Source organism: Symsagittifera roscoffensis, chromosome 1 (genome assembly GCF_963678635.1).
Source record: "Symsagittifera roscoffensis chromosome 1, txSymRosc1.1, whole genome shotgun sequence".
Taxonomy (NCBI): domain Eukaryota; kingdom Metazoa; phylum Xenacoelomorpha; order Acoela; family Convolutidae; genus Symsagittifera; species Symsagittifera roscoffensis.
The window spans coordinates 46,180,969-46,208,027 of NC_087062.1; the positions used below are offsets into that span (position 1 = coordinate 46,180,969).

The 27,059-nt window shown below is 38.4% G+C and overlaps 1 protein-coding gene across 1 annotated transcript; it reads right to left on the reverse strand.

Annotated features, from left to right (window-relative positions):
- LOC134856774 (transcriptional regulator ATRX-like) lies at positions 1 to 27,059 on the reverse strand. The gene is made up of 5 exons (XM_063873044.1): positions 25,160 to 27,059; positions 4,598 to 4,784; positions 1,782 to 2,071; positions 1,556 to 1,650; positions 1 to 1,458 (listed from the first exon to the last, which is right to left on the reverse strand). Exons 1-5 carry the CDS (start codon positions 26,993 to 26,995, stop codon positions 105 to 107), a joined length of 3,762 nt encoding a protein of 1,253 aa, XP_063729114.1. The 5' UTR covers positions 26,996 to 27,059; the 3' UTR covers positions 1 to 104.

Here is a 27,059-nt window from a genome sequence, read left to right on the forward strand (position 1 = left end):
AATTCATAGAGCAATCGCGAATTAAAAATTTATGTCAGTAAACACCACTATCAACTATTTAACTCAAAAGTCTCACGTAAAAGTTTCTAAAACTATTTTATCTTTTAGAACATGTTGATGGACATGACTGATGATCCCGAGTCAGATTTGACAACTCGCTCTCGCCCATTTTTCTTTTGGTCTCGCACTACCTCGACACTTGAAGATGAGGCCACGAATGACTTTTGGACCCTGGGAAAAACTCTTTCCTTCCTTTGCTTGTCTTTAAACTGTTTGCTGTCTCGGAAGTACTCGTCAGATAAACTGTCGATAGTTGAATTTGACACTCTTTCTCGTCGGTTCGACTCCGAAGTAGATTCTAGAATGACGACTTTTCTACGAGTAGAAATGCTCCTTGGCCGTCTTACTTGGTTGTGTTTCCTGTTTCGTCTGCTTCTTCGGATCTGTTTTATTTCACTGTCTGATCCATCTCTCGATTTGGAGTAAGATTTAGCCCCTGCATTTGCATTTGGTAGTAAGTGTTCATCATTTTCTGAATCATTGATCCCGATTGACTTCAAATAGAATGTGGGAAAATCTTCAAATAAGTACTTCACCATGATTTTTTCATCCACTTCTGGGTTCATTCTGCTAACCGATTTCACGAACTGATAAATTGCCATTTTTACAAAACTGGGGTTTGATTTTTCAGATGGCATTGTCAAAGCCCAATCTGCCATTTCCTGTTGGACCTGATCAAAGGTGAAGTCACCGTAATCAAGAATAGATGTCGCATTATCTTCATCTTGAAAGTCATCCACGACTTTTTCGCCACTTATTTTGGGAACTAATTTAGAATGTCTGGTTTGTCTTCGAGCTAAAAACCTGATTCCTTTCCGCTCCTTTTCATATTCTTTCCATGCTGCAATTTTGTCATCGTCATTCAAATTTTCGTCTTCTTTATGCTCAAGTAGGGAATCGTGCTCGTGATATCGGTAGAGATACTCTTTTCGGTTGAGCATGATCTCGGCTAACACTTGGTCTTTCGGTATACTGCAAACAGGGTTGCTTTTAGTCTTTCCTTTCTTGTAAACTACCGGCTCAAACTTGTATAAATCTTCTAACTCATCTCGATTGAAATGGCGATCAATTTGGTTCTCGTCTATAACACGCAGGCTAAGAGATTCTTTTGTTACTTGACGGTTGTACACTTTCTCTTCCATAGTTCCTTGTGCAATAAACCGATAGACGTAGACTGGCTTCACTTGGCCGAATCTGTAGCACCTGAACATTGACTGGATGTCATGACTGGGGTTCCAGGAGGCATCGAACAGTATGACCCGGTTGGCCGCCACCAAATTCACCCCCAGAGACCCAGCCCGAGTAGAGATGAGAAAGAGACGACATCGCTTGTTGTCGGCCGAGTTGAACTTGTCACACATCTCTTTGCGATAAGATGCAGACGAGGACCCGTCCAACCTAAGAAAAAAGGATTAGATAACTATCGAGGCTAAATGTATCACAGGCCACAACTGACCACAACGAAAAACTACCAGCGTTAACTTGAGTCATCAACCTTAGATAGTCTTTGCCGTACTCCCAGCTTCCGTTGCCTGTCTCCGTTCCCACAATGTTAAAAGTTCCGTCCTTTTTCCAGCCTTTGTCTCTTTTCTGAAATGGCAAATACATCCGATGTACTTCATTTAAGATATCGTCGAAAAAAATTACTATAATAGCGCTGTATATTTGCATATTTTTCAGCTACCAATATGTAAATCCAGCAAGGGTCATCCATCACTCACATGGCTTTTGTGAGAGGCTTTTGTAGACACAATCTCCAACACATCTTCAATCAAAGTCAGAGTTGCCAACGACTGGCTGAACAGGAGCACCTTCTCCTGCATAACACGTGCTCCTTTCAGCACATCAAGCAGTAGCACATACTTTCCACTTAGAAACAGATCACACTGGTCTTCAACAATGAGGATATTCGAGAACCAATTATCAACATCTGCATTAGTCTTCACGAGCTTTACAGGATTGTCTTTAGGATTTACATCATCTTTCCCTTCAAGTTTTGGAATTTTCAGTTCTTAAAAACAAATCAGCCAAAATTAGTTTACTTTGAAATGTTGGAAAATTAGATAGTTTTGTATCAACTTGAACCTTGAACACAGAGTACACTTGGAGATTCGTACCAATAGCAATTAAAACAAATATCTTTACGAGGCCAAACTGTGTATTTTCTGAGTTGTAGCGGATTCCGCAACAGGCTGAAAACAGATTTGTCGCGGAAATCGCAACACGCCTATTTTTCTTTGATTTTTTTGCTGTTTTGGATTCTACGGAAAATTAGCGACAACACTATATCGCTCAAAAGAGCTCCAAAAGCAGCCAAATTTGCGGAATCAAGAACAAAATTTACGGAATCCAGTACAGATTGCGGAATTCAAAAAGAATTATTTATTCATTAAATTACCGAAATTTTTTTTGCCAGTGAGATACGGACATCAAACGGTACCCCTCTCCAGTGCACATTTTGGCCTCTTAACGATAGTCGGGTGATATATTAAAATATGTGACAAACTCAAATTTAATAGCCGCATCACCCTTTCTTGAACTTCGAATAATATTTCAATTTAGTTCAATAAACAAATTGTTGGCAAAAAAAGCGTAAGTTCAAATTTTCGAATAAACTCGATATGGCAGAATATCGTAATTAGTAAAACTATCTTAGTAGCATGTACAATTGACTGAGAATGAAAATTAAATGAATATATCATGCCTTATAGTTCATACGTTTAATACATGCAATGCTTCAACATTTCGAAATTGCACTATATAATAAAATTGCTCCGATATCCTTTATTATCAAGGAAGCGCTAAACCAAGCTCTTACACCTAGTTTCCTTTTTCGTAAGATCAAGTTTTCTCAGCCTAAAAGAGAAATTTTTATATAAAGAAGGCTAGTCGATCGTTTTACTCGTTCAAAATCAAATGCTAGTCGATCAAATTACTCGTTTGAAACATTTAGATGTCGTTGGAATCGCGGCCAAAAGGGCTTCAAAATGATATATCACTCGAACCTTTCCAATTATTATGAGATTTACCTGATCTTGCATGAAAAACAAAAAAAAAGAAAAAACCTAAAAAAAACCCGAAGACTCAGTGGACGGAACAGATTAGACTAACCTTTTTTTAAAAAAAAAAATTAAAAAAATTAGCTAAATGTAATTTCAAATTGGTATTTCAAGTAAACAAAAAACTTCTAAAACATTTCTATGAAGCATTAAAAAAAGTTTCAAAAACTGGAGTAAAACTAGGTTTTTCATGGCTAAATTTAGACTAGAACATCTACTTTGTTAATGTATTTGCTCAAAATTAGGCTAAAAACTCAACATTTGTTAGTGTCGTTCGTGTAACGACTGAAAAAGCTTTCGTCTAACTATGTATAACTCGACCCGTTCTGATAATTATTTGTAACTATGATTTGTAAAAAGTGAAAAAGGAAGTTATTTCAGAATAAATGTGTAGCATATACTTGTATTTTTTTTGCAGAAAAACGTTTAAAAAAATTTTTAGAAAACTTTTATTGCCAAAAAAGCGCAAAATGAAGCTTCCACAACTAGTTTTACTTTAAATCGATAACGAGCGTTACTTGATCGCGCTACTCGCTCGAAATTAGAAAAATCTCGAAATATTTCAGACCAGTTTATCTCGACACTGGAATGAAATTTTTGAAACTTTTTCGAATCACGGCTGAAAAGGTTTCATTATTACATATCACTCTGCCCATTCCAAATATTAAATTTGCTACCTGATTGTGCGTAGAAAACAGAAAAGGGAAAACTAAAACACCCAAATACAAATTCCTCCCCATTTTTAATGGCCCGAATAACAAGTACAAATTACTGAAAAAAATTATTTTAGCCTAGTGGCAAAAACCATTGAGTCAAAATAGCTTGGCTCTAGCCAATTCGCAATAATTATTCAAGCGCTTTATAATTTGGAGCACCGCTCTAAAATATTTTGCGTTTACAAAAACGCATAAAATCGCACAGCATGTAATCCAGTTTATTGACAAATAACCAACCATCACATATTAATTAACAAAATTCGCTTGTTAATGTCTTTTTAAATTTGAGGTAGGGGCGTTGATTTCTTCAAACCTAGGCAACATCCAGTTGAAAAAGCGACAATGAAATCAACGAGGCGGAAAAAAAATTAAAAATTTTCAGCTTAGAGTTTCAAAAACATCAACCTCATCTTAAAAATCTTTGAATTTCAAGAATCTTTTCTGAGCTCTCCCAAATTACTATACTGAACCCATGTTGACCAAATTTTCTGCGCCGCAGGTAAATAAAAAAAACAGGACAAAACAGGGCCAAAGGCGCATATAGAAAAATTTCAGGATCCGTTAGCCGAAAAAGGATATCTCAAAATAGTACAAAGGGGGGACCCTTTGGGTCGGCAGGTGGTCGAATTCCTGAAGAAAGGAGCAATTCGCTCCCCTACCCCCAAATAAAAACCCGCTGATGGATCTACCCAAATGTTATTATAACAAATGTTAGTATAGTACAAATGCAAAAAATAGCACACAGTAACAACAAATACTCACCTTTAACCTCCTCATTGGTTTTGTCTCTCCTTTTCTTCTTCTTTTCATCTGGTCTTTCCTCCTCAGCTAAATCATTTTCCTCTCCCTCCTCTTCATTATACAAGGGATCGTCGAACAATAACAGCGCTGGGTGAGTCCAAATCTTTGCCAGGGCCTGGTAGTCGCGAAAAAGACTCCTTCGAGGCGCCTAAAATTGAGCCGCATATCCATTTATAGAGCAAAAACAGTGCATCGAAAACATGAGCAAAGATTAGATGTAATTGTTGAGAATAGCATTTCAATCGATGAAAAAAATCTAAGATCTCATAACTTACTTTCCTAAAACAATATCAAACATCAATGCTGATGCAAAACTTATTTCAATAACACCTTTTGATTGGAAAAAGTTAAAGGATCCGCTAAGTAACAAAGGATGCAATTATTTAGAGAAGCTATAACATGGTTTTGGAAAGCTCATATAATGATATCATTGATGATCTGAACATGTGACCAGAACATTCACACGTTGAAAAATTGCTTTTTTAAGACATGATTGCATACGAATGGCTCAAGACTCTGAAAAAGCTCAGTGCAATTGACAATTCTTGTACAATAAACTGAGTTTTGGTTTTCTAAAAACAGGATCAATTTATAAAACGGATACATATTTTCTTGTAAAAAAAACGTGTCATAAGAATTCCGAGTAGTTCAAATCTGTATATTTGCGAAGAATTGGAAAAACGGGTGCTGGCCCTGCGTTGATTTACAAATCGTCGTTTGAGACAACAGTAGATACACCTCAGCAAAATAAAGACTGCGAAATACTGGTCGTTACTATGGAACCAAACAGTTAAGTTTATAATAGTGTGTGTTAATACCACCAAGAAAATTTCAAACCTTTTACACTTTGCTGTATGATACTTTGCTGCCTTTATCTCTTGAAAACGAAAAGACTATACTTGACGAATACGACTATATTAGAGCAAAAAAAAATTCTATTGAAGAGTTCGGACTATAGCAATATGTTAAGGGCTAACTCATAAACAAACGAATACATTGGACCTGATAATCACACGAAGAGATTCAGAGGGCTTAGGAAATAAGACGACAGGCAAATTAGACGATCAAAAAAATAAAGAACTTAGATGATAACTGGTGTGCAAAAAATTTAACTTAGTTTAAATTTTGGCTGAGTAAACACTGGGTGTTTAACCTTAAATCACCTTATGAATGTCAATTGTATATTTTTTGTACTTCAAAAAGTTACTATAATTTTTCGATTTAAAGTTTTATTAGATGGATGGATGGCTGTTTGAATCTGAGAAGATTGAAACAATCTGAGCCCTCACGTGTGGATAGATATCTGCAACCCCTGAGAGAAACTTAACATCACATCGACATAGGGTCGAGAAATTAAAACAAAATCAAAACCAAATTTCTTTTAAAAATTTTTGTAACATGTCAAACAAAACTCCATGTCTGGAAAGCTAAGTCAGTTTGGGGAGATATACCTATGTATTTCATATCTGCAACTGCATCAACCCAAGCTCGAAAACTTCACACTTTGAAAAGTACTTTTTTTGTAAGTTGAATTTTTTGAAACTTGTGAGAAATCATAAAAACGGCATACCTCGAAAACAAAAAAAAATCGAGCAGTCATAATTGAAAACAAACTACATGGAGTTACACTACACTACACAGCGCTCCCTCATTTTCCCTAAACTTCTATGCTGGCAACAGTTAGAACGCTAATTGCGTGCCTTTCAATTGGCCGAGCATTCCTAGGCTTAAAAATCGAAGAACTCGAAGAAATCAAAGAAAACCTCTTGAAGAAGAAACACATTGGATGGGCCTATATCACAAACTGTTAAAATTTGCTCCATGCTATGTGAACGGCAGAAAGCAAAAGCCAAAATTAGCTGTATAATTTCGGAATTTCGTTTAATAAACCATGAAATTCTACAATGTTCTCTTATGAAGCCAATTCTATTTTCAGCTCACATTTCACTTTTATGATAAATTTCATAAACTTCCAGGAAATTACATTTTAATTAACCACTGTACGCCAATGGCAAGATACTTGATGAGTGACTTCAGCATTCAAAACTGACTGCACTTCCTTTCAGGAGGAATTAAACACAATCATCAAAAAATTTGGTGACAATAGGCTAGTCGTAGGCAGCGATCAAACAAAACTTCAATTTATGATTGCCAAAAAATCCAGGAAATTTCCTTAAACGAACTTTTGTGAGTTTCAATGAAATGGAGCCGTTTTCAATTTTAGTTTGCAAACGAAGGTAGAGCACGCTCAGCTCAATCAGTCTCCTCTTCCCCTTCATTTAAGAAGGGATCGTCGAACAATTACGGCGAATGGTGGGTTCAGATTTTTGCCAGGGCCTGGTAGTCCAGAAAAAGACTTCTTCGCGGCGCCTGAAAGTGAGCCGTATATGACTTTTTATGACAAAAAAGGTGTGTATTGAAAATAAGAGCAAAGATAATATGTAACTGTTGGGAATAGCATTCAAATCGAATAAAAAAATAAAAGCAAAGATCTTATAACTGACGTTCATCAAAACATACTAAACGTCAAAACTGGTGCAAAATTTGTTTTAAAAGCGTCTTTTGATTATAAAACTTTAGGCATCCGTTATGTAATGAAGGATACAAGTGTTTATGGAAGCTATAACTTGGTTTTTGAAAGCTTCTATAGTGATACCATTGATGATCTGAGCATGCGACCAGACGATATGCCAATAATTTGCTTTTTCTTAGACAAGATTGACTACAGATGGCTCAAGACTCTGAAAAAATCTCCGGAAAGTAGACAATTCTTGTACATTAAACTGAGTTTTGGTCTGCTTAAAACTGGATCAATTGGTAAGAAATCGGATTAGTTATTCAGGACAGACAGCTTTCGCAAAAAGGACTGGCTTCTTTCTAATATTTCATACTGTGATATACTTGGCGAGATATACAGAAGACTGCTTTTTGAACAATTGGCGAGACACGCGGACCAAATAAGCTCATTGATAAAAAGCAATGGGCCTACAGAAAATGTAGCTCCACGGAAACCGTCATGATTAGCACCTTATAGAGTTTTCTTACCAAATTGGTTACAACCAGGCCCTTCATGTCATTGCACATGACTGATGCGCAATTTTGACACCTCAAATCACAAGATTCTTTCACAAGTATCGAAGATTTCGATACGAAGAGATAACAAACAAAAAAAATTTCAATTCTAACTGAACAGCAGAAAATAAAGAGCTAAATTTAGCTAATTGTTATCAATTTTTCGGCCAATAGCCACTGGAATTCTACAGTAATTTCTTCTGAATCCATTCCTATTCTCAGCTTACATTACTTCAATGATAAACTCTATACCACTGATAACTTTGAATTAAAATGTGCGCTGATTACACGATGCTTTATGAGAGTTCTGCCTAGAAAACTGACTAGACTTCCTTTCAGGAGGAATTAAACACAAAAACGGTTTGGTGACAATGGGCTAAACGTAAGCAACAATCCAAGAAAGACTGAACTAATGATTCTTGAAGAATCCGGTCAAAAACATTATTCCAAAATTTCTGTGCCGTTTTCGTTTTTAGCTAAGGAAGCAAAACTATTTGGACCTTAAGAAATATTAAGATCTTTTTTGAAAGTTAAATTTTTTGAATTTTAGCGAAAATCATAAAAACGGCATGCCTCGAAAACTAAAAAGATTCGAGCAGTCATAATTGAAAACAAATACATGGGGTTACACTACACAACACTGCGCTGCCTTTCTCTTTCCTTCTATGCTGGTAAAAGTTAGATCCCTAATTGCAGGCCTTTCAATTGTCCAAGAATTCCTAGACTTAAAAAATGAACTTTTTTGAAGCATTTCAATACACGATATAACTTAAACGTGCAAAAATTCTTTCTTTGGAAATGCAAAAATTTATAAGCTTAAACAAGGTGAGCTACGTGGCACAACTATTGAAATATAGTATAGATAATTAATTTACAATGACATTTTGATCAGTTCTGGGAGAAAAATTTTTTCTGTTTTTGTCTAAAATCATTCGAAACAAAAACAATTTGTTGGCCCAGTTTCTATCGTCTAAATACACTAAAAGTTTTTGTCAAAACTAAGTTGCTTTACGATCGTCTACATTGCTTGTCGTTTCAATTCCTAGATCACAAAATAAAAATATCAGCTGGTTAAAAATCTAAGTAGAGTTTTGATCATCAATTGGTTCCGTACTACTACATGGAACATTATCTGACAAAAAACATCTAGCAACTTAACTCGTTGTTTCATTTGAAACCGATTATCCATCTAAAAAACGATAAGATAGAAAATGAAGACAAAAAAAAGGAAAAGAAATAATAACGATAGAAAGAAAAATAGCTAAAATGATAGAAAACAAAGCAAGAAGAAACCCTTTTGAAGAAGAAACATATAAGATAAACGACCAAAGTTCGCCCAAGATCTGTTACTTTCAAGTGGTGGCGAGTAAAGACCGTATTCCTCGGAATACGGAAACAAAAAGACAGATCAACCCAGGGAACCTTGGAGAAGGTCCAAAATCCCGAAAGAGAGAAGAACCAAATCCACCCAGGGATTATGTACCACAAAGAGACGACCCGAAAAGTTCTTGCCAGGACACTCAACGATGTTGCAAAAGCGTTGGGCGGGTTCTTAATTACAGAGTCAAATGATCCTGACGATTTGGCTCTGACGTTATTAGCTGAGGCAGGTGATGTGCACCCGAATCTCGGGCCGAGAGTAAAGTGCCCAGTGTGCACCAAAGGTATTTTTGAAAGACCCAAGAAAGTGTTTGGTGCGCAAGAGGGAGATACGTCCACTTGAATTGTACGAACTTGACTAACAGCCGCCAGTGGGATAAAGATTTCGACTGCAACAAATGCAGTTGGTGCGCATTAGTACAGAAAGGCGGGGACCCACGAAAAGAAAGAGAGAGGAAAAGAACATCAGTCTCCAGAAAATGCGAAGAGAAGTACAAGAGATAAAAACAACAGACATTCTAACTTGGAACCTGCAAAAAATGTCTATGCAAGTTAACAAAAGAAGAAAACTTTTGCGTTTTGCATTCTACTGCCTCCGGAAAAGACATAACAAAGTACTAATGAGCGAAATAACGGCAAAAACACCAGGGGTGATCTGGCTCGGAGAGGGACGCAACTCAGCCACGGTAATACATTCAACAAAATCCGCCATACTACACGAAGGGGCCTGGAAACAAAGGTGGATAGATGAGGGCCAGAAAAAATGCTGGGGTGAAAGGGTAACATCAGTAACAGTCGCACACCTTCGCCTAGTAGCAGTATACCAACCTCTATGGCAGTATGGAGAAGAGACAATGGAGATATATAGAAAAGAGCTGGAGGAACAAGTGACCACATCCACTCACCAACAATGGTTAATAATAGGGGGAGATTATAACTCACATATGGGTTATGGAGGCCATCGGCTCTTCGCAGACGGTACTGAGGGTCCTTTCGGAATGGGGATTAGGGACTGTACAGGGGATGATTTCCTGCAAGGGTTCGAGGATAACAACTTAAGCTGGGCAGACTCCTTCGTATCGATGGAACACAGGGGCACGTGGTTCAACAGACTGAATGCTAAATGGTATGAATTGGATGGTTTTGTCCTGAAAAAACATCAGAGGAGCAGACTCTTGAAGGACATCAAGGTAATAAAAGAAGACTCCTTTTCTCACCATCGCCCTAAACAGATCATAATAAACGTTCGGAAACCCCTCTTCAAGGGAAAATCTGAAAAACCGGGAAAAAAGGTAGACACAGACAAATTAAGACTGGATCCGTTTGTAAAGAAATTCAAAGAAACGGTACAAAACAAGGAACAAGAACTGAAAACAATGGGATGGACGGAGCCGGCAAAAACAATCCATAGAGCAGCATTAGAAATATTCGGCAGAACAGAAAAGAACGTTAACCAGCCATGGATGAAAGGCCGGGAACAAGAATGTGAAAACTTCCGAAAAAATATAGCTTAAGCAGTTCGAAAAACGAGGGAAATTCTCCAGCGAGGGGAAACGAGACAATCGACAGAGTACATGAATACAAGAGAAGAAGTACGGCGGCACCGGTCAGCTTTCAAAAAGCATCAGAGACAATTGGAGAACCAATATTGGGATACCATCATTGAAGAGGCCAAAGATGCCAGCGAGAGAAACGACTGGGGCAAAATGTACAAGACGCTCAAGAAACTGGGCCTAGGAGACGATAAGAGAAGCGCCCCGAGTGAGCAGTTCTCAGCTGAAAAAATTAAAACACATTTCGAGAAAGTATCTAAAGAATGATCAGAACACAGGTCAGAAGAAATACAGGAAGTCATATCATGGATACCAGACCGGAGTGAAGAACAAGAGGTGAAAAGAGCAGGAGAAAAGCTGGGAAAAGAGGTAACAGTAGGAGAAATACTAGAACAGATGAAGGAAATGAGTGATGGAGCGGCAGGAAAAGACGATGTCACCATAGGGATGATTAGGAAATGTAATCCCGAAACCCAAATCTTAATGGCCGAGAAAATAAAACAAATGGCCGGAAGAAATCCTGATGAATGGGAAAACACTATTAAAGAAGGAGTGGTAATAACTCTACACAAGAACAAGGGAAAAAGGGACCAAATGAACAATTACAGGGGTATTTGCTTGCTATCCATGGCATCCAGAATTTTAGCTAGTTTCCTGGCATCAAGGATCAGAGACTGGAGTGAGGAAACAAGCCTGTTGGATGAGAACCAACAAGGATTCCGCGCCGGAAGATCGACTGCAAACTCTGGTGAGAATGCACGAGGAGCTGATAAATGAAAACATCCAATCAGAAAACTCGATTAAAGCCATCCTTTTGGATATCCAAAAGGCCTACACTCGCGTAAGCAAACCCATTTTATGAGAAACGTTGAAACAGTTCGAAATGAAGAAGGAACCAATAACCATCTTGAAAGGGTTGCACGAGCACACCACGTATGAGGTAAGGGGCAGGGAAGTCAATAGAACAACATGGATGCCCCTACGAGGAATGAGGGAAGGATGTGCCACCTCACCTGGTCCATTCAACGTATATCATGCAACATCTATCAGAATAGCCACAGAAACAAGACAAGAAAGAGCGCGCCAACCTATTGGAGCACCATGGCAGTGGAGTCGAGGGAACTCTTTCCCCCCTAAAGACACGAAAAAGGCTAGTGGTAACTCCTCTGCGACGAGGGTTCTAAGGTTAACCGTAGTGCTGTTCGCAGATGATACCACACTGATTGGGAAAAAAACCAAAATCGAAAATGGGAAACAGACGGCGATGGAGATCCTAGGCCGTTTTGAGAAAATATGTCAACCAGATAAAGAAGAAAATTTAGCCCTAGGAACAGCAAATGGCATAAGAATTTTGGGCTCGTATGCAGACAGGAAAATCGATCTAACCATGCGTCTTCAACGAATGCGCAGAGCGGCCTTTGTCGTGAAAAAAAGAATAAAAAAGACGAGACTAACAAAACGCCAGCAGGGGATCGTAGCACAAACATGCGTTGAGTCAACGGCACTGTTTGACGCCGCGGTACGCCCATGGTATAAATCAGAAATAAACAAATTACAAAGAGAAATCGATAGATAATACCGATTTATCTGGGCCAGCAGAGACAAGCTCCCGATTAAAGAAATGCAGGAGAAGAGTATAAAAATGTTTGGAGTCAGCAAACAATTGCCAATGATAGTATGGAACTGAAGATTGAAAAACGGCATTTAATCAGAATTGGACACATACTTAGAATGGACAACAACAGGTTAACTAAGCAATTGGTATTGGGCTGGCCAGCTCCAGAAATTTCGGACCAGCGTAGAAAAGCTAGGCAAACCACTATTCAATGATAAACTCTACACCACTGATAATTTTGAATTAAAATGTGCGCTGATGACACGATGCTTTATGAGAGTTCTACCTAGAAAACTGACTAGACTAAATCAGGAGGAATTAAACACAAAAAAGGTTTGGTGACAATGGGCTGGACGTAAGCAACAATCCAAGAAAGATTGAAATAATGATTCTTGAAGAATCCGGTCAAAAACTTTATTCCAAAATTTCTGAAACTAAAATGAATAGTGCTGTTTTCGTTTTTAGCTCAGGAAGCAAAAGTATTTGGACCTTGTGAAATATTAAGATCTTTTTAGAAAGTTAAATTTTTTGAACTTTAGGGAAAATCATAAAAACGGCATACCTCGAAAACTAAAAAGAATCGAGCAATCATATATTAAAACAAAATACATGGGGGTTACACTACACAACACTGCGCTGCCTTTCTCTTCCCTTCTATGCTGGCAACAGTTAGATCCCTAATTGCAGGCCTTTCAATTGTCCAAGCATTCCTAGACTTAAAAATCGAACTTTTTTGAAGCATTTCAATACACGATATAATTTAAACGCGCAAAAAATTTTTGTTTGATGATGCAAAAACTTAAAAGCTTTAACAAGGTGAGCTACGAGTCACAAATAATGAAATTTAAGATAGATAATTAATTTACAATGACATTTTGATCAGTTCTGGTAGAAAAACTCTTTCTGTTTTTTTTCTAAAATCATTCGAAACAAAAACAATTTATTGGCCCAGTTTCTATCGTCTAAATGCACTAAAATTTTTGTCAAAACTCAGTTGCTTCACGATCGTCTACATTGCTTGTCGTCTCAATTCCTAGATCCCAAGATAAAAACCTAAGTAGAGTTTTGATCATCAATTGGTTCCGTACTACTACATGGAACATTACCTGACAAATAACATCTACAAACTCGTAATTTCATTTGAGTCCGATTATGTATCTAAGAAACGATAAGATAGAAAATGAAGACAGAAAAAAAAGGATAAGAAATAATAACGATAGAAAGAAAAATAGCTAAAATGATAGAAAACAAAGCAAGAAGAAACCCTTTTGAAGAAGAAACATATAAGATAAACGACCAAAGTTCGCCCAAGATCTGTTACTTTCAAGTGGTGGCGAGTAAAGACCGTATTCCTCGGAATACGGAAACAAAAAGACAGATCAACCCAGGGAACCTTGGAGAAGGTCCAAAATCCCGAAAGAGAGAAGAACCAAATACATGTCAATTTATGACAAGACTCAAGAAAGTGTTTGGCGCGGAAGAGGGGGATACGTCCACTTGAAGTGTACGAACTTGACTAACAGCCGCCAGTGGGATAAAGGTTTCGAATGCAACAAATGCAGCTGGTGCGCATTAGTACAGAAAGGCGGGGAACCACGAAAAGAAAGAGAGAGGAAAAGGACAAGGAGGAAGAACATCAGACTCCAGAAAATGCGAAGAGAAGTACAAGAGATAAAAACAACAGACATTCTAACTTGGAACCTGCAAAAAATGTATATGCAAGTCAACAACAGAAGAAAACTGCGGCATTTTGCATTCTACTACCTCCGGAAAAGACATAACTTAGTACTCATGAGCGAAATAACGGCAGAAACACCAGGGGTGATCTGGCTCGGAGAAGGACGCAACTCAGCCGCGGTGATACATTCAACAAAATCCGCCATACTACACGGAGGTGCCTGGATAGATGAGGGCCAGAAAAAATGCTGGGGTGAAAGGGTAACATCAGTAACAGTCGCACACCTTCGCCTAGTAGCAAGATACCAACCTCTATGGCAGTATGGAGAAGAGACAATGGAGATATATAGAAGAGAGCTGGAGGAACAAGTGACCACATCCACTCACCAACAATGGTTAATAATAGGGGGAGACCATAACTCACATATGGGTTATGGAGGCCATCGGCTCTTCGCAGACGGTACTAAGGGTCCTTTCGGAATGGGGATTAGGGACTGTACAGGGGATGATTTCCTGCAAGGGTTCGAGGATAACAACTTAAGCTGGGCAGACTCCTTCGTATCGATGGAACACAGGGGCACGTGGTTCAACAGACTGAAAGCTAAATGGTATGAGTAGGATGGTTTTGTCCTGAAAAAACATCAGAGGAGCAGACTCTTGAAGGACATCAAGGTAATAAGAGAAGACTCCTTTTCTCACCATTGCCCTAAACAATTCATAACAAACGTTCGGAAACCCCTCTTCAAGGGAAAATCTGAAAAACCGGGAAAAAAGGTAGACAGAGACAAACTAAGACTGGATCCGTTTGTAAAGAAATTCACAGAAACGGTACAAAACAAGGAAAAAGAACTGAAAACAATGGGATGGACGGAGGCGGCAAAAACAATTCATAGAGCAGCATTAGAAATATTCGGCAGAACAGAAAAGAACGTTAACCAGCCATGGATGAAAGGCCGCCGGGAACAAGAATGTGAAAATTTCCGAAAAAATATAGCTGAAGCAGTTCGAAAAACGAGGGAAATTCTCCAGCGAGGGGAAACGAGACAATCGACAGAGTACATGAATACAAGAGAAGAAGTACGGCGGCACCGGTCAGCTTTCAAAAAGCATCAGAGACAATTGGAGAACCAATATTGGGATACCATCATTGAAGAGGCCAAAGATGCCAGCGAGAGAAACGATTGGGGCAAAATGCACAAGACGCTCAAGAAACTGGGCTTAAGAGACGATAAGAGAAGCGCCCCGAGTGAGCAGTTCTCAGCGGAAGAATTTAAAACACATTTCGAGAAAGTATCTAAAGAAAGATCAGAACACACGTCAGAAGAAGTACAGGAAGTCATATCATGGATACCAGACCGGAGGGAAGAACAAGAGGTAAAAAGAGCAGCAGAAAAGCTGGGAAAAGAGGTAACAGTAGGAGAAATACTAGAACAGATGAAGGAAATGAGTGATGGAGCGGCACGAACAGACGATGCCACCATAGGGATGACTAGGAAATGTAATCCCGAAACCCAAATCGTAATGGCCGAGAAAAATAACAAATGGCCGGAAGAAATCCTGATGAATGGGAAAACACTATCAAAGAAGGAATGGTAATACCTCTATACAAAAACAAGGGAAAAAGGGACCAAATGAACAATTACAGAGGAATTTGCTTGCTATCCATGGCATCCAGAACTTTAGCTAGTCCATGGCATCAAGGATCAGAGAGTGGAGTGAGGAAACAAACCTGTTGGATGAGAACCAACAAGGATTCCGCGCCGAAAGATCGACTGCAAATTCTGGTGAGAATGCACGAGGAGCCGATAAATGAAAACATCCAATCAAAAAACTCGATTAGAGCCTCCTTTTGGAAATCCAAAAGGCCTACCCTCGCGTAAACAAACCCTATTTATGGAAAATGTTGAAAAAGTTCGAAATAAAGAAGGAAACAATAACCATCTTGAAAGGGTTGCACGAGCACACCACGTATGAGGTAAGGGGCAGGGAAGCCAATAGTATAACATGTATGCCCCTACGAGGATTTAGGGAAGGATGTTCCACCTCTCTCATCTGGTCTATTCAACGTGTATCATGCAACATCTATCAGAATTGCCACAAAAACAAGACAAGAAAGAGCGCGCCAACCTATTGAACCACCATGGCAGTGGAGTCCAGGGAACTCTTTCCCCGGATACCATCGAAAGCTTAGCATTAAACCGGAAGAAAAACAAGAAGTTCATCGAAGAGAGAGTGAGAAGAATCAGAATGTGGGAGAACAAAAAAGCAGATAAAGAGAACACAGAAAGGAACCAAACAACAGAAATAAATACATCCACAACATGCTCAATATGTGGACGAATATGTAACGGGCCTAAAATTACATGTTACAAGGATGCATAGAAAGAATCGGGACGAAAAAAAAACCTGTGAAAGATGCAAAAAGACGGTAGCAACAAAGTCGGCCCTTACAAATCTTAAGAGAAAATGCATGACCACACCCGCGACAAATCGACAATATCGAAGACAAACCTGGCAAGACATATTCGGACGATCCATGGCATGCCCTAACAGGGTCGAGAAGCCGGAACAAGACCAAGATAAATGACCAAACAAGTAGTTATGAGAACCTGTTCATCCTTTAAAAAAACTTCTCCAAAAAGCTTCTATGAACAAATCATAATCGATGTTAATTTGAAAAAATTAACAATCTCCTCGGAGAGAAAAAAGGAAGCGTCTATCCTGAACCTCATCGCACTGCAAAAGTATTTGCAAAATATTCAAACTCTTTTATTATCAATCATAAAAAAACTCTTAAAAGACAACATGTATCTTGACGGCCTCAAAGCTGCTGTAGAACCAAAACTGGAAAAGAAAAAGGGATCCTGAAAATTTGGCCTAAAGCAGACATCTTTCTTATCTTTAATTCTCTGTATGCTTGATAAAATAAACACTCATAATAATGAACAACTGACGGAACACGCGGAATCGATTAACCTTATTGATGAAAAGGCAATGGGCCTACAAAAAGTGTATATCCATAGAAACCGTCCTGATTAGCAAGTCGCAGTTTTCGGTCTCAAATTGATTATGACTAGATCATTCTTTTCATTGCACATGACTTATCTAGAGCTTTTGACACAAATCACAAAACTCTCTCACATGTATTGCATATTTCGATGGGAGTAGTTCACAAACCGTTAAAACTTATTCCACTCTATGTGAACGGCAGAAAGCAAAAAGCTTAACTTAGCTATTTAATTTCGGAATTTAGTTTAATAAACTCTGAAATTCTACAATGTTCTCTTATGAAGCCATTCATATTTTCAGCTTACATCACTTCAGTGATAATCTTGATAAATTTCATTTTTTAAGGTTAAATTTCATGAACTTCCGGGAAATTACATTTCAATTAATCACTGAACGCTGAAAGATAATTTATGAGGGACTTCAGCATTAAAAACTGACTGCACTTCCTTCCAGGAGGAATTAAACACAATCATGAAAAGATTGGTGACAATAGGCTAGTAGGCAGCGATCAAACAAAACTTGAACTTCTGATTGAAGAAAAAAAAACCAGGAAAATTACATTAATCCAAAATTTGTGAACTTCAATTAAATGGAGCCGTTTTCATTTTTAGTTTACAATTAAAGTTAGAACACGCTCAGCTCAATCAGTATCCTCTTCCCCTTCATTTTAGAAGGGATCGTCGAACAATTACGGCGAAGGGTGGGTTCACATCTTTGCCAGGGCCTGGTAGTCCCGAAAAAGACTTCTTCGCGGCGCCTGAACGTGAGCCGTATATCCCTTACCGTATATCCCTAAACCTAGATCTACTTTGGTTACATTCAACACAGCGCTGGAAGCTAGACGTGTTCTGGAAATTGCTAGTTACCTGAAGACTTTCGACAATGCTCGTAAACTCAATCCTTGCCCTATTTACATGAGTAAAGCTCTCTCCCTGGCAGAAACTCAGCTTCTACTGGTCAAGCGAAGAGAACTTATTCGAAAAGGAATGAATCGATCCCAAATGAAACATCGTTCGCTTAGACTTTTCTTGGACAAAACAGAAATCACAGAAGACACCAACGTTGACGAGCTATTACAAATGAAAAGTCTGAGATTGAATAGTGTTGAAACTATTGAAGAAAACGCCGAGCAGATGATTGCATCACCTGATTATTGACGGTCACACCCGCATCGCTGCAGTTGAAACTACTGATGTTCAATGTTTGGAGCATTGTTAATCTCAGTAGAAGACAGCCTCTATCAACCTCTATACTACTTCACAACTTCGACATTTTGTGTCTATGTGAGACTCGGACTAACGAGAACTCTGACGACAATGAATTAATTTTAACTGGTTACTCAATATGTAGAAGTGAGCGTCAAGTAGGATCTCACGGATGTTCTCTGGTAGCAGTGAAAAACTTTATCAACTTTGAAATTCTGAAATCGCACTATCAATTCATGCAATCATGACAGTACTGTGCAGTTGTTGTCGTCCACACTGAAATACCTTTCGTGTTGGCTTGCTTGAACAATCCTACTACAAACAGTTGTCATAGATGGGACCTTAATTCTTTCAAAAAAACTCCAGCACTTCGCTGATTATGCGCGCCTAAGATCATGGCCATTCATACTCGTAGGGGATTTTAATCTCAACAGTGTTCAGTGGGATGGTATGTTCTCTAGTGACTAATAAGAATACTCTTGTGCGAATATTTTCGATGATCTTGATCTACGGTAGTACGTTGACTTCAACACTACATCCGCAGGCATAACGGATTTGATCTTGACAACAAGTAATGATTTTGATATTGAAGTTAAGAAAGTCGATGGACATCTTGCGTATAACACCGATTGAACTACGTTCTCAGATCATTACCCAGTTCAAAGCACACTTCGAACATCGACGCAGCCTAAGTATTCCTCGAAAACCAAACTTGTATAACTTCAAAAAAGCAGACGAAAATAAAATCACCGAAATTGTACAACGTTTCCCATTTCTGCCATATTGCTGGACAAATCCCACACTTCTTGTTAATCTGTGGACTGTTTGATTGGAAACTATTATGAGTCAATGTATTCCGAAGAAAACAACGCATAGGAAGAATCTGCCTGCGTGGATCTCTCCGCAAACGTCAAATCCAACTAAAAGATTGAATACTCTTCTAAAACACCTAAAGAACTCAGTAGTTTATCACAGTAATCTTGAACGGTTACAAGATGCTGTTGAAAGACTTTCGGATGAAGACTTACAAACAAACGAAGCTGAAATTTTCGAATCCAGAAACACAGACAAAATTTTCAAGCACTTTCGGAAGCTCAAACGCACATCAGGTCTTCCTCCTATGATGAAGTAAAGGGACACTACAGCAGTGTCTTCCAGTGAAAAAGCGAATGCCTTCAATCGATATTTTTAATCTGTTTTCTCTGTTGTCCAACTGAACCCAGTACATGATATTCCAGTTGATTCTTTCCGGTACCATCCAAATGAAGACTTCGACACTTCAGAAATTAAGTTGAAAAAATATTGAAGGAAGTCGATACAACTGAAGCCAGGACTTGACGGAATTCCGAATTCTTTTTTGAAATCCGCCACCGAATCTTTTTCCAAAAGCCTCCCTATAATCTTCACAAAATCAAAGCAGCTGGAAATATTTCCAGAATAGTGGAAGCATGCAACCATCTCGCCTCTGCATAAAGAGAGAGCAAAAGATAGAACTGATAACTACCGGCCTCTAGCCATCCTATCTTGTGCGAGCAAAATCTTCGAGAAATGCATTTCTGAAAAACTCTATGAAGTCATCTCGCAGTATGATTTCCGCAGGGGTCGCTCATGCACCCTGCAGCTTCTGAAATGGTTAAATCTCATTTATCGTGAAAGAGAGATGAGAGATCAGGGATATCTATTTAGACTTACAAAAAGCATTCGATAAGGTCGATCACAGAGTATTATTAAGGAAATTGTACTATAAATTTGGGATTCGCAGGAACTTGCTGAAGATAAGAAAAGATTACCTGAGTGGACGCAGTCAAACAGTAAGAGTGGATGGTGTTCTGCCACAGTCTGTCCAGTTACCAGTAGTGTCCCACAAGGATCTCTACTTGGTCCTCTGTTGTTTCTTGCGTATATTGACGATCTTCCGCTCTACGATGAAATGTTTTAAACTTTTATGTTAGCACATGACTCGAAAATACTGAGTTGCTGAGAATCCTTACAGTCGTGTCTTCAGAACTTAGAGTTGTGGGCCACTGACAAGTCTGGCTTTTAATACCAAGAAAACGAAGTTCAAAAATTTTCAGGGTGGTGTACCTGATTATATTTTCTGCGGTTCTCATGTTGATGTTGTGCCACGTCACAGAGACCTGGGCTTAATTGTTGATTCTTCTCTAATGTCGAGTAGTCATATATCTGCCCGCCTCATCAAGTGCAATGAACTCTATCATATGATCAAGCGGAATGTCTCAGGACTTATAACTGTAACATCGAAGCTCCAGCTTTATAAAAGTATTGTGATCTCGACTTTGTGCTATGCATCTGCTGCCTGGAACTCTCGAAAAATGATATGCGTAAAATTGAAAGTATGCAGAAACGCCTAACCCGTTGGATGACTCCATTGATAGAAGACTATACCGAGCGTGTGAAATATTTGGATTCTTTACCTATACCTTCCTATATGCAAATGTTAGACGTTTTGACCTACGTGAAGATTGCTTCCGGTGTTTATGATTTTGATTCGGCAACTGTTATCTCCTATCGCATGTCTGAGGGAAAAAATAATCGTATTCTTCCCATTATTCCCACTGTTAATCTGGAACTCTCGTACAAGGAATTCCTCACACGAACGGATAGACTCATTGATGTCTTCAATCCGGTTGGGTTAAAGCCGCGGCTTCTCCGGTTTCTGTGGCAGCAGTTCGAGAATAATTACAACACTATGGACAATTTTACATGAGATTTGCGTGCCGTTGCTCAAGTTGTCGTAGTTAGTTAGCAATCTCAGGTGCTTATTTTGTTTATGGGGGCAACCCCTTCAGCATCTTGCTGTAAATTTGTATTTGTATTGTATGGCAAAAAAATGTGTGCAATGAAAATCTGAGCAAAAATAAGGTGCTATTGTTGGGAATAGCATTTCAATCGATAAAAAAATCAAGGATCTCATAAATGACTTTCGTCAAACCATATCAAACGTCAATACTGGTGCAAAATTTTAATAGCGTCTTTTGATTGGAAAGCTATGTTATGAAGGATGCAAGTGTTTATGGAAGCTATAACTTGGTTTTTGAAAGTTCCTCCTGAATAAGCGAACAGAACATACGCCCATTATTTACTTTTTCTTAGACAAGATTGGTTACGGATGGCTCAAAACTCCGAAAAAATCTCCGGACAGTAGACAATTCTTATACAATAAACTGAGTTTTGGTCTTCTAAAAACTTGCTCAATTGACAGGAAATCGGATGAATTAATCAAGACAGACACCTTTTGGAAAAAGGACCGGCATCTTTCTAATCTTTCATACTGTGATAAACTTGACGAGATATACAAAAGACTACTTTTTCAACAAATGGCGGAACACGCGGAACCGAATAACCTCATTCATGAAAAGCAATGGGCCTACAGAAAATGTATCTCCACGGAAACAGGCATGATTAGCACGTTATCGAGTTTTCTTTTCAAATTGGTTACAACCAGACCCTTCATGTCATTGCACATGACTGATGCGCAATTTCGACACCTCAAATCACAAGATTCTTCCACAAGTACCGAAGATTTCGATGCTAGTAGATAACAAACCAATAAAAGTTTTTCATTTCTAACTGAACAGCAGAAAATAAAGAGCTAAATTTAATATCAATTTTTTGGCCAATAGCCACTGGAATTCTACAATATTTTCTTCTGAATTCATTCCTTTTCTCAGCTTACATTACTTCAATGATAAACTCTATACCACTGATAATTTTGAATTAAAATGTGCGCTGATGACCCGATGCTTTATGAGAGTTCTGCCTAGAAAACTGACTAGACTTCCTTTCAGGAGGAATTAAACACAAAAAAGGTTTGGTGACAATGGGCTAGACGTAAGCAACAATCCAAGAAAGATTGAACTAATGATTCTTGAAGAATCCGGTCAAAAACATTATTCCCAAACTTCTGACTCTAAAATGAACAGTGACTTTCATTTTCAGTGAAGGAAGTGCCGTTTTCATTTTTAAATAGTAAGAAACAGTGCTTTCTGAGTCTAAAATAAACAGTGCTTTTTTCATTTTTAATTAAAATCAAACCAAAAAAAGTCCACCAAAATTGCTAATAACTAATGAATTCAAAAATCGGATTAAGCTTACAAGGATTCTAGTGTTTTCAAAACTTCGCTATTGTAACAGCTTGTATCAGTCTGTGCCAAAGTACTACTGAAAAAATTGCGACAGCAGGTTTGTGTTCCTGATTTAAAAATAGAACTGAATCTCTCCATTGTCGCATGAGTTACATTAGCTACCAGTCAAACACAATAGAATGAAATTTTCATTGAATAATTTACGAGCCTGAGTGTATTCCTGTGCGTACCTCAATTTTGTTCGTAGTCCCAGATCGGGAGCACGGAAATGTTTTTTCTACAATTGGTAAGAATTACAGTTTGAAAGAAGAATGTTTTGCTAGACCGGAATCTCGTTGTGAAACAAATTATCGAAATATTCACAAGATCTAAAGACAGAAAAACTTTCAGACAAAGTTATTACTGCTGCTCACAAAAAATTTCAATTTCAGTCATTCTTTAAGACCATTTATCCACGGGGGAAAGGAGCAACACAAGAGCTGTACAGCTCAACACGGCGAACCGCTGTTGTGCCCTTGTTTTTAAGAACTACATGCTATTTTTTTGGTTATTTTTCTGGGCTGGGTAATGTTGCTTCACCCTCAAGCAACGAGCACGGATCATGGTGGGCCTCGAACATCCGACCTTTCGATTGAGAGGCGGAGACGTAACCACTTCACCACCGCTCCCCCATTCTGACGTTAAGTAATGAACAAACTTTGCTTGCTCTTAAAATGAGGGGAAGGAAATTGTATGATAAAAATCGTCCCCGAAGGCATGTCATTTTTGAACCGAGCAAAAAAGGAATTGAAAAAATTGCTGTTTTTGGGTCTTCACTCACGAATGAATTTAAAGAAACGGTAACCATTTCGTGTCCCGGGTATACTATGGCTACAGATTTTTGTGAAACTGACTTCAAACAATTTTTTGACTTTGTTATTAAGAAAATTGAAGCAATAGCTTGGCAACACATTTTGTAACACAAAAAAGTCGTCAAAGAGATTGAATACCTGATTTGCATTCAGCCAAATCATAGCTGCAAAGTTGCATTTACGTTGATTGGCAGAAAAATCACTCTCGATGAATACGGAGGTTGAATGAGTTTTAGATCACCAAAATAAAAATCAATTAAACTTAGATATAGAGAGCACGTATCATCAGATGGCCTGCATCTAGGCCCGTCGACAACTTGACAGCTCTCCCAATTTTTTCAACAACCACTCTTCGCTCAACAACCACTTTATTCTGTGCTTTTTGAAGAAACAAAAAAGATTGACTGTTTTAAAAATTAACTAGCGCATGACGCGCACCTACGGTGCTTCAAACAGATCGTGGGACGTAGAAGCAGCTTCTTGAAACTTATATCAAAATAGATATATCTAATGCAACCGTAAAAATAAACTGGGCCCATCCGTCGGGGCTGCCTATTTCATTGACACAACAATTGATAAAATCAAACTTCAGGCTACTTTTGACCAAAACCACTGAGTTTCAGCAGATCCAGATTTTAAAATCAAGGAAGACCCTAAAAATCCGACAGTAGAAAACTGCTTTTTCATGTTTTCAAAAAAAATTATTTTGCTGGCATAGATTAACATGATATGTTTGAACAATTCTTATACATATTATACCAAAGAGGATAGCCAACGAATCCATGAGGATGACGCGCTTTGCTGCCCTTGAATAATCAACATTGCTGATAGGATTTAAACAAAATTGACAAACATCGATGTAATCAAAACGTTCTAACTGAGTTTTGATAAAACTTTATGACTTTTTGGCTAATTTCAGCCAGGGTTGGAAACCTAAAATCTAAAAAATAATACAAGTAGACTTTAGGGAAATTCCTTTACTGTGGGCTCAATTAGGAGAATGTTTTTACGTTTCATTACAGTGGTAATCTTATAATTCATTTAATTTCAGGCTTAATAGATGCACTACTTCCTCGAGATTATAATCTAAGCTCACGTGGAGTCCGTCATTCTAAAATTCTGGGTATTACATCAATGAAATTCGAATCCAAAGAGCATCAATGAGGTAGTGTAGGGAGAGGCAGATATATGTATTCTTTTCCATTTAATCAAAACAAATTTTTAAAATTCCCTCTTTGATTTTACTAGAAAAGTCAGGTCAGGTCTTCATAATAAATATAAAGATCTCTTATTTTATGAGCTATCGTTTGGATACCAGAATGCAAAAAAAGTAACATTTGAGAGAAAGCACTGTCCTTTTCCAGCTTTGCACAAGTAGGACTTGAGTAAATACTTTAAGCCTTGTAATTTATTGGCTTAAACGTGCAAAATTAAACGCTCGTTTAATGAAAAAAATATAAATGGAGAAATCCCAATCACATACACACTAAACTGCCCTCCTCTCCGACCATGCTGGCATCATAGATACAGCCTTACAATTGGCCTATCATTCATGAAATGGAAAATCGAAAAAATTTAAGCATTACAAAATCCAATATAGCTTAAACGTGCAAAACTTCTTTCGTTAAACCTGCAAAAATTGAAACATCCGGAGTATTGAAATCGGGTTTTCGATCTGCTGAGCTATTCCAAGATTTTTGTGGTTTACTTCGTTGTTCGCTTAAATTAAGTGTTTTTTTCTTCACAATTAGACCTTAAAAAATCGAAAAAATAATTCATCTATTTAAAAAATTGAACATCATCTTAAAACAAATTTTCGAGAAACAAATGGCCGTGCGGTCCTGCTAATCTGAATAGTGGAAATATGAAAATTACAAAAAAGAAAACAGAAAACCACCCACACCGTCGAATACGGGAGGATGGCGATAAACAACTGATGATTATGATGATGATAATGCATCTCTTATGAACAAGCTACAGCTACCAATTCTTAAAAAAAAGTAAACCAACTAAATGGGATGAGCTAGTCTACAATACTTCAACTAATAATCTTACATTTTTATCTTTCTTCTTTTTAGAATCATCTGTTCTGCAGAACACTTCTAGATACCTCCGGTACAACATGACCTGTTTTTCCGTCAAGCGAACTGACAGTACATACTCGTACTTCGGGGGCAAAAATTTCCTTATGAACGAATAGTCTCGCCTCTGAACACACCCAGAAAGCAATTCGTGCAAAACGTGCGATCTGTGTTTCATAACACGAACGTCGATCTCGCTGGCGTCTTTTCGCTGTCCATTTTCAATCGGGACTACAAACTGATTTTTGAACTCGGTTTTAGTACCTAGCAAGTTAGGCTTTACGAAGTTGACCATGCAGTGGTACTCCAGTAGATTATTCTGCAAAGGAGTCCCCGTCAGTACAATTCTCCGCAGAGTTCTTACTTTTGCCACTGCTTTTGAAAGAGCAGTTGCGTCATTCTTCAGCAAATGCCCTTCGTCGCACACAACGATATCAGGACCCGGATTTAAAAGAGTACATTTGAATCTCGTCTTCAATTTCCGTTCTATCATTCGTTTATTACCCACACAAGATCTAAACATTTGATACCCAATAATCAGGACGCCTCCAGTTTGGTACCATTTGCTCATAGTTTTGGATCTTTGTTTTTCATCTTTCTCCTGACTAATTTCCACAACATTGAGCCTCTCACTTTCAGGTATCCAAACTTCGAACTCATTCACCCAGTTAAGAATAGTGTTTGTAGGTACAATTACCAAGACAGTACGAAAAGGCAGACATTCGGCTTTGAGAACAGTATGGACAAATGAGACAACTTGCAGGGTTTTGCCCAGACCCATACATTGAGCTAAGATAGCCCCACTTCCCGGATTATTCTTAGCATGCTCTACAGTTTCAATAGTGTTATCCCACAAAAACTGAACTCCTTCTACTTGGTGAACTTTTAATTTCTTCACAACATTTTCATCCATGTTCACGCGGTCATTCCCATCTGCGTCTTTTTCTAAGCAAAACCGAGTATAAACCACGATATTTCCCGATTCTTCAGTGTAGAAATCAGTCATTCCGTCTTTGCTCCTTTTACTCAGCCGAACGAGCCGCTCTTCCTCTAGCCTATTGGCAACTTTAGTGTCGTGTTCTAATGCACTCACAGGCAAAATTGCACGCATGCCCTGCCTCTCTCCCATCCTCTCATGTTTATTCTCCAAATGACCGCTTTTTTCCACTTCCGCCAAATCTTTTGAAGATTTCATCTTTTCTTTCGACGCTGGTTTCGGCTCAGTCTCTTTTACTTTGTTAGCCTGGTGTTTCTCCTTCCGGTCCGATTTCATTTGGTGTCCCTTTTTAGCCAACGGTGTACTGAACAAACTGCGTTTCTTCTTTTGCACCTCATCAGTAAGTAGCTTCTTACCTGTTCTCGAAGTATGTATATTTTCGCTATCTGTTTCTTCAATTCTATCCCTGCAACGTCTTTTGGGTAAACTTCTTTTATGTCTACTAACTAAAACATTTTCTCCTACCTCTGAGTCGTCGCTATTAATAAATGTTATTTTATTTTCTAGGTGTCTAGTAGAGAACACAGCGACATCATTAACTGAGAAACCTTCGCTGGCCGAATTGCTATTTGACATTACAAACTCGCTTTCCTCAGTCACAGACAAGTCGTCTGTCTCCATAACATCTTCGGACAATTTTCTCTTCCGCTTCTCGATAACTGAGGAATGCAAGTCACTGTACAGCGACACTTTCTCGCTGTTTCGGCTTCCTTCAGGCGAGAAGTCGTGGTCTGAGTCAACTTGAATTAACGAAGCGCCGGTTTTATCCGAACCGGCTTTGCTGTCAGTCAAAATGATTGAGCTCTGACTCATTCTAACTTTTGTTTGGATATAAAATCTCCGGGTGTCAATAAGAGATGCAAGCAGCCATCATAAA